We start from the raw sequence: 9,680 nt of genomic DNA, 5'->3' as shown, positions 1-9,680 counted from the left end.
GAAACCATAGCTAAAACAAGGTTTAGGTAAGAAGCCGTTGTATTTTGGGGGAAAACAAGCGAGAAGAATACATATTAACAATCACTAGAGTCTTAAATACAGCGAATTCACTACTGCATTAATGTTAGAGTTGAAACCTTCGCATATTAATTCCAGAATTTTATTTAATTTTGGCGACACTATAATTTGAAATAAATAAATAAAAGAATTTTGTTTGTAAAATAATATTTAGAATTTCAATGCATATAGAAATAAATGAGGGGGCAAAAGAGTTATCTCTTATGGATTTGATATTAATTGAGACGAACCTATTAATCACACTATTTACCACAATTAAGTTAATATGTTTAACCCTTAATTTATTGAGACTTTGACTTCTTTAGTATATTTAGGTTTAATATATCATTTGATACTCGTGTTTTATACTTTTTTTTAATGCAGTTTTGTGTTAATTTTTTTATTTAATTTGGTACTTATGTTTGACAAAATTATATATTTTTATACCTAAAGGTAATAATGTTAAATTTTTAGTGTTTAATTTAAGTTTTAGAGTTGATTTAATAAAAGTTAATTGCCACTTATTAGGTTTAAATTTCTTATGATTTTGTTAATAGAATAAATTTGGTGTTAATTGTGAATTTTTTAATTTTGTGTTTAATTTATCAAATACATTTTGATGAATATAATTTAATTCGGGTTTAGTGTCAATTTTATGAAAGTTAATTTCTAATTTTATTAGCTAATTAAGAATTTTCATCAAATTAATTCTAAAATTGAATTAAATATTAAAAAGTTAACATTGTTATTTCCAGGTACCAAAATGTATAACTTTTGTCAAATACAGGTATCACATTGGGCAAGAAATAACACAGGTACCGCATTAGAAAAAAAGAGTCAAACTGCGGTAACAAATTATGGGTTGAGCCATATATTTATCATAATTAATTAATGGATAGGGATCTACTTAAATTAGATGTGTCCATGAGTCAAGTCGGGTCAGATTCATGCCAGGCTTAAGTAAGGTTTAATATATTTTATACTTTGCCCAAGTTTAGTCTGACTTGAAATATAAACCTAAAATTTTATTTAAACCTGTCTATATTTATAGATGATTAACTCAATATTATTTTAGACCCACCAACACTATATTTTTAGTTTTAAAAAGTATATTTTAAATTTAAAATTTAATAATTATATATATTTCATTTATCAAAATAAAATATATATAACTTAACAATTTTTATGGTTACATTATAGTTTTATATATTACTATATATTTAAATTTTTATTTTAAAGATATATTTTTTTGCTCAAACTCAATTTGAGTCCTAATATATTTTTTAAATCTTGTTAAATTTTAGACCAACCTTTTAGACTTAGACAGATAACCCAACCCTTAAACAAGTATAACTTATTTAAAATTAATATTAAAACATTATTAATAAACCTATGACTAAGATTAAAACATTATTTTAATTAAAATTTATCTAGATATCTTGTTTCCTTAAACAAATCTCATCTTTCTTCATCAACTTCGTTTTTCTTGTTCTATAAAACTGTTATAACACTATTTAGCTTGAGTTTCCTTCCATTAAATATGAATGGTATGTAAGGGAATAATAAAATGAAGAAAAAATTCTCATAAATGGCACTGTCAAGGATTTGTTCTATAACTGGTATGGTGTATATCAAGATTTGGCAAATACTCTATCAATGATCAGAACTGTCAAAAAGCAGAGTTTTTTTTTCCAAATAAATGGAAGTTGAATAACATGAATTTTCAAGAACTGCAGAAGTTTTTGATATCACGATTCAATTCAAACACTTATTTGATCAATTAACAAGAGCAGGTTAACATCACATAGTGTTTTTCTATTCAGACATGGCAGTCCTTTCATCAGCTTAAGCAGTTTAAGCTTATTTATAAATAGAAGACTGCTGGCATGCTCGTTGACACAAATTTTTGCTTAAACATGAAACTCAACCAGGCTGTAAGTGCCAATGCCAGTAACACCAAACCCAAATGCAAGCACAACAAGAGACAACCAGAAGTTGAGCGATCTGAGAGCGGGAGCACTGCCCTGAGTTGGGCCAGGGATCGGTTCCAAGCTTTCTGGACTGGGCGCCAAGGCTTCATCAGACACGGAGGCTGACTGTGGTAATTGATAAACAGCGGAAGCCGAAGATGGAAGGTGCTCCATGGCTAGTGTGACCTCGATGTTAACCTTTTGGCCGGCCAGACAGTGGCCTGGGATACTACAAATGAAGTACAAGTGGCCGGGTCTTGTGAGGTTGATGGTGTCGGCACCTGATGAGTAGACTGCAATTGGAGATGTTGCGTTGCATGACTTGAAGTTCTGGTGAGTCACACGGACCACGTTATTGAACTTATTGTTGTACCTGAAAACTGCAATTGGGGTATTGATAAACGAACTTAATTTACCATCATGTATTTCCTAATCATAGTGAGGAAAAACAGTAGGTTTAAAGGAAGAAGAGTTTTAGGTGAGATATCTATTAGGTAATATTTATGGAAGATCCCTATACTTTTCATTTTTCCAGTTTTAGTCCCTTTATTATAATTTGATTCTTTCTAGTTTCTCTACGTTTTGAATATTAAGGTCCTTTTCTTCATAAATAATTTGATGTTCCTCACTTTTTTTAAATATGTGGCGATGTGGCATGTATATTTTAGCTTTTCTTTTTTACATTTGGATAAATATTATATATATTTTAAAAATTCCAAAAAAATTCAAATATAGAAAAATGGGAAACTATATATGTCATTTCATCACAAGTCATATCAAATTATTTAATGGAAATTATGGAAGAAAATAACCTAAGGATTGAAAATACACATTTGACTAAATTATAATAGAGGAACTAAATTTGGCATAAACTCAAAGTACAGGGACTTCATATAGAATTTGACCAGTCTATTACATACCAATAACATCGCCAACATGGAAGTTCCTGGTTGAAGCCCAGATTCTGTAATCAAGTGGGGAGCCTGCAGCGACGGTGGTCCATCCAGCGAAGCCTCCGACCCAGTGTATAGCCGCCATGGAGACGCCCCAGAGAGCCATTGTAAAGACGAAAATCACTGCACTCTTAGCAACTGCCATGGCGAGAGGGTTTGAGCAATCAAAGAAAGTTAGTGTTGGAGTGAAATGTGTGTGAATAACACAACCTTATTATATAAGCCTATGTGCATTCTCAAGGGAAATCATGCATCTATTACCCATTTCTACAACAAACAATTTTCATTTACAAAATTATTAGTTTGTAAATTATATGTATTACATATCTGATTTTGTGTTTAATTTTAATTTTATATTCTTTGAATAATATATTTGTATTTCATGTAATTAATGTAAAAATATTCATAAAATGGTTTAACATAATTATAATATATTCACTACTTTTGATGATTAAAATATTATAATAATAATTTAAAACCTAAAATAATGAAATTAAGAAAATTTTAGTGATTTTTTTTAACAACCTCACTATAAGTTCTGATTATATCTGCTCTTTTTGACACAATACCTAAAACTGGTATCACCCCTCCCCAACCCATAAATATGAAGATAATATGTTTTAGCGCACTCAAACTCATGTCCTCTTACATTAATAACAATATCCATAAATAAGAGGACAATGCAACTTTTTAGTGACTTTTAGTTACTAATTAAAAATACCTCAAATTTGAATATACATTAATAGTTTGTGCTTTTCAATTTTATTTGTTTCCTTTTAATTGTTGATAAATTGACCATACTAATTTATAAATAAATATAATTAATACAAATATAATATATCCCTTTGGATTACATATATTATTTATAAATTATATATATGAATTATAAAGTTATTCATAGGCGAAGTTAAGAGGCTAGCAGGGCTTTAGCTCCCTAAAAATAATAAAATTGTAAATTAATCTATAATAAAATTACACTTTGACTCTTAAATATAACAATAATTCTATTTAGTTCCTTTAAAAATAATTAATACATGATAAAATTATATTTGCATCTTTTAAAAATTTTAAAATCTCTTAAAGAATTTATGGCCTTGTCCCTAAAGTTATTATATAAATGATTAAAATTTGATATTTAAAACTAAAAATATTTTTTTCCTTTTTACATTTCTGGTAAATGAAAATTTAATATTTTAAATTTATAAGTTTGATAAATCTTTTATTTATTATATAAGTCTTCTAATAAACTCAAAACTCATACTTACAAGTATGACAAATCCTTTATCAAATAAATTTATTGGTCTAATTATGAATCTCGTCACTATATTTTATGAAAACTAAAAATTAATCCTTCTACTTTAATTTGCCAGAACTTAATCCTTGTATTCTACAAAAAATGAGAAGTTATTCCAATAAAAATGCCATTAAATCGTTGGCCTATAGTAGTTCAACAATTTATATGTGATAGTAAGTTAATTTTGTGCTTTTAATGTATCTGTTTTGGCTAATTTTTGAGGAGAATACTACTAAACTTATGTTTTCTTGTTTAAATCTTTTAGGGATGAAATTAGAGTGCTAAAATTCAAAATTAAGCAAAATGGACTAAATTGGAATAAGAAGCAAGAAAAGGGGCCGAATTAAAAACATTGCAGAATTAGTGGCTGATTAAATCAGATTTTTGAAGTTGTCGAATTCTATAAATAGAAAAAAAAATCTGATTTTTAGTTGATATATTCTTAGGATGAATCATGCTAAATTTAGCATCTGAAAAGTATATAAATACCTTGTATTGGGTGCATGAAAAAATGAACTTGAATAGAATAAAAATACAGTTGCTTTCTTTTATTTCATCCAACGTCTGTAGCTTTTGAGCTTACTGCCAATTTCTTTCTTTTACTTTCTTTTGGTTCAATTGCTTTGTAAGCCCTTTCTCCTTTTCTCCTTTTCACCTATCACCATTACACTCAAACTCACTTTTAAACCTAATTGAGTATGATTAATTTCATGCTCAACTAATTCCCATTTAACCTTAGGCCGATTATCATTCCGATAAAAAATCGTAAGATATGAACTCGCACTAAAACCTTACAACACAGTATTTATTATCTCTCCGGTATATGGGATAATCACAATCGTCCCTTAAAGTTAATTCAATTTTAATTCAAAAAGCGTGCGTTGGGTTGGAGTTGTTTGGCGTAGAATTGGGAAAATGAGATGGTCATCTGCTGAGTTCGAATTCCCGCGAACAAATTGGCATGTTCAATTAGAAAAAGCTAGTTGGATTCCATCAAGGGAGATAATGATCGAATTTAAACGACCCACACGGTTGAGGCCGTTAATTCAAGTTGGCTTTTCTATATCGCAAGGCTACCGAGATTTTAAATTATGAACGTGTGTTTCGTGGTTAGATAATCGGTAAGGGTTGGTTTGCAGGTCATACCGGAACCAACTACACAAGGAAAAGTTAGCGGTTGGGGCATCTTTGATCGTTATAACCAGTTTATCGTTTGAAAAGGAAAATCCACTTTCAATGATCAATTCAATTTCGGAATGTACCAAGACTGAGGCTAAGCATTAATATATTTGATTCACCAATTTAATTTAATTTCCTTAACTTTATTTTGCAATCATAATTCTGTATTATTTTATTTTATTTTCTTTATCAACTAAAATCCCCTTTTTATTTTTTTCAACTCTGCAATGCACATGTCGTGGGCATGAAAGCTACCTAGACTTAGGAATCTGGTTACGTAAACAGGAAAATTAGGAGTCCTAGTCCCTGTGGGATCGACCCTACTACTTTATACTACTATTTAGTTAAGTTAGAGCTTAGGAAATTATATTTGGTGGTTTCGACGCCCACCAAATTTTGGCTTTCGTTGTTGGGGAGTAGAAATAATTCTAATATTCATTTATTTTACTTATAACCAAGTTAGAACCCCACCTTAGAGTTGGAATCGAAAATCAAGAAATTAGCTCGAACACTACAAAGAACAGTTGTTCGACACGGAAAACAGCCACAAGTGTGAGAGGTCGAGTATAAAACACTGTCTTACATGAAAAAAATAGACGATACGCTCAGTGAACTAGAAGAAATGGCGAATCAAACCATTCAACAGCTCGTTGCGGCACTGGATGAGTAACAACTGCTGTGCATAACTTATCCAACAAGAGGAACACCGTTTGAATTAAAGTTGGGCTGAATTCATTTATTGCCCATTTTTCGCGGTTTGCAAAATGAAAACCCCCACACTTTGAGTTTCACATGGTTTGTTTAAGCATGAAACCACAGGGAGTAACCGAGGATCAAATTAAACTTTAAGCTTTTCCTTTTTCGTTACCTGACTTTTCCAAAGAATGGCTAGTTTGTTTACCTCTAAGGTCTGTTAATACATGGTTTGATATGTCTCTTTTGTTTCTTAACAAGTTCTTTCCAGCAGCTCAGGCAGCCAAATTAAGGAGAGATATTGTTGGAATTTGACAAAAGGAGATCAAATCGCTCTATGACTACTGGGAGCAATATAAGAAATTGTATGCTAGTTGCCCACAACATGGCTTAACTAAACAATCACTTCTTCAATATTTCCATGAGGGGTTACTCTTTATGGAAATGAAGATGATTGATACTGCTTGTTGATGGACACTTGTTAACATGACTTCTCAAAGAGCAAGTGAATTAATTTCGACCATGGTTATGAATTCTCAACAATTTTGACCAACTACAAAATCCATGAGATAGGTTCATGGGTTAAGTACTCCATCCTTAGAAGATAAAATCAATAAGCTCGCTAATGTAGTTCAAAATTTGCTTACAGGAAAAATGAACCCAGCTCGGTTATGTGGGATTTGTGCCATGCCTAATCATTCGACAAATTCGTGTCCAATCTTACACGAGGACACAACAACACAATTAGATACCGTTGGGAACTTCCCAGGGCCACCTCAAAGGCGTTATGATCCACGTGTAAACACTTACAATGCAGGGTGGAGGGATCACCTAAATCTGAGCTATGGATTGAACCCTCGATACAATCAACCATATAAGTCAAGGCTACCTCTGCCTCAACAGTTTTAACCCCTGAAGTTATCCATTAAGACCATAGTGGAGAGGTTAGCCGTTATCACCGAAAAGTTCCAACAAAAGACTGAAGGGCACCTACAAGAAATAAATCAACAAATAAGTATGCTTGTGCTTATGGTAAGTCTTTTGGAGACCCAAAGGAAATTTCCATCTCAAATTAAGTCGAACCCATGACAAAATGCAAGTGTTATGACCGTAAAAGATGGAACGGTTTTGGAACCAGTACCTGGTATGAGCAGTGATCACGATATTAAACGGGAAGAACAGAAACTTGAACCAGTAGCTCCCATAGGGTTGTCACTACTGAAATATGGTACCACCCCCATTCTCTGGAAGGCTCGCCCAATGTAAAAGGGATCGAGAAGAGAAAGAGATCTTAGAGACGTTTCGAAAGGTAGAAATTAATATCCCCTTACTCAATACGATCAAACAAATTCTATATTATGCGAAATTCTTAAAAGAATTGTGCATTGGCAAAAAGAAGCTCTTAGGCAACGAAAGTATAAATGTAGGAGAAAATGTATCTGCAGTTTTATAGAAGAAAATCCCGCCTAAGTGTAAGGACCAATGTATGTTTTTTATATCCTGCAAAATAGGAAAATTAGGAATTTGGTTAGATAAATAGAAAAATTAGGGGTCCCAGTCTCTATGGGATCGACCTTACTACTCTATATATTATTTAATTTAGAGCTTAGGAAATTATATTTGGTGGTTTCAATGCCCATCAAATTTTCATGTCGTTTCTGGTGAGTGGAAATAATTTTAATTTTCATTTATTTTACTTATGACCAAATCAGAATCGGAGACCTTAGAGTTTGAATAAGAAATTGAGAAATTAGCTTAAACACTACGAAGAGAAGCTATTCGACGTAGGAAACAACAACAAGTGAGAGAGGTCAAGTATGAAACACTGTCTTACATGAAAGCAATAGACAATACGCTCAGTGAACCAGAAGAAATAGAGAATCAAACCATTCGACAGCTCGTTGTAGCACCGAATAAGCAACAACCGCTGTGCATAACTTATTCGAAAAGAGGAACACCACTTTCTTGGGCAAAGAATCGGGAAGGATTCCCACGTCATCTCTTACGCCTCTAAAACATTAGATGCCACTAAAAGTAATTATTCAACCACTGAAAAAGAAATATTAGGTCTTGTATTTGTTTTGGAAAAACTTAGATCATATTTAGTAGGCACTAAAACCACTATTTTTTTTAACCATGTAACTTTGAAATACTTGATCGGAAAAAATAAAGCGAAGTCGAGATTTAACAGATGGATTATGCTTTTACAAGAATTTGACCTCAAGATAAAAGATAAAAAAAAAGGTGCGAGAAGTTAGTAGCAAACCACTTAACTCGAATACCAATCTCAAAAGACAATATGCCTCTGAATGATGATTTTTCGGACGAAAATCTATTTTTAGTAGCGAAAATCTAGTAGCGAGAAGATATCTCGTGACCAATTTTTAGTTGGACAGAAGGTGTTACTTTACAATCCCACATTGAGGATCTTTGCAGGTAAACTTGGAACCAAATGACTTGGTCTTTTTGTTTCTCAATTATTTTCTCACAGTGCAGTTGAAATTACGAGTGAGGAGTCCGAAAAATGTTTCAAGGTCAATGGGCAAAGGTTAAAGCCTTTTTACTAAAATTTCCAAGTACACGTGGTGGAAGAATTAATTCTAGAGGAGCCATATAAATAAAGTTTCAGGTCGTTGAGCTAACGATGTTAAACAAAAACACTTTTTGGAAGGCAACCCATATTTATTTTAATTTTGAATTCAATTTACTTTATGTTAAAAATAAAAATAAAAAGGTTGTTATTTAATCTGTTTTGACATGTTGGTATGCAGGAACATCAGTAGAGGTTGACATTTCTTTCATCCAGAAATCAGATTTCTATTAAGGCGTGGAGACGCCATGCTCAGTGTTGTTATTCCCTAACCCATAAACTACCCAAATAAAAAAAACCCAAAATAAAGGAACCCAAATCCTAAAACCAGCCCAAAGAAGAAGAAGAAAAAAGAGAAACCCAAATAGGTCGAATATGGCCCAAAAAGAGAAAAGAAAATGGCCCAAAAATCGACGCAACCCTAAACCAACCTAAAGAAAGGGAAAAAAATAAAAACGAGAGAAAAAAAGAACAAGAAATAGATTTATGAACCCTTCTTCTTCTTCTTCTTCTTTTTCTTCTTCTACATCTTCTTCTTTTACTCTCAACAAAACCTTAAACTCCATTATCCTTTACGCTGCCGCTGCCATACACCGCCATCACCACGATCGACATCGTCGATCGCTTCACTATTACCTAGAGCCATGATCGACAAAGCCTAAGGTACACCATCTTTTCCCCTAACGCTGTTGTCGTTTGACAACCCTTCCTCACGCCCAAAAATCCCCACGCGCCATCGCACTTACCTGTAACCAAAATGCCGCCATCATTTATAAAAACCCATAACGCTGCCAACCTTCGAAACACCAAACCACCACACATTCCTTCATAAATGACGTCGGCCTTAAAACCACCACATTTCGAACACTGTCACGCCAAACATTGACACTGTCCGAACCACCATGAACCACCACCGTGAACTATCGCAGTGAGCAGCCACAACA

The 9,680-nt window shown here is 32.6% G+C and overlaps 1 protein-coding gene across 1 annotated transcript; it reads right to left on the bottom strand.

The window, feature by feature from the left end:
- Positions 1-1,891: 1,891 nt before the first annotated feature.
- On the bottom strand, positions 1,892-3,133 carry LOC105793558 (mavicyanin). Its single transcript, XM_012622451.2, has 2 exons — positions 2,948-3,133; positions 1,892-2,407 (listed from the first exon to the last, which is right to left on the bottom strand). The coding sequence occupies exons 1-2, from the start codon at positions 3,123-3,125 to the stop codon at positions 1,968-1,970; spliced, it is 618 nt and encodes a 205-aa protein (XP_012477905.1). The 5' UTR covers positions 3,126-3,133; the 3' UTR covers positions 1,892-1,967.
- Positions 3,134-9,680: the final 6,547 nt, after the last annotated feature.

Source organism: Gossypium raimondii, chromosome 8 (assembly GCF_025698545.1).
Source record: "Gossypium raimondii isolate GPD5lz chromosome 8, ASM2569854v1, whole genome shotgun sequence".
Classification (NCBI taxonomy): domain Eukaryota; kingdom Viridiplantae; phylum Streptophyta; class Magnoliopsida; order Malvales; family Malvaceae; genus Gossypium; species Gossypium raimondii.
Note: the sequence above shows the minus strand (reverse complement) of the source record. Positions and strands in the feature narration are given on the sequence as shown.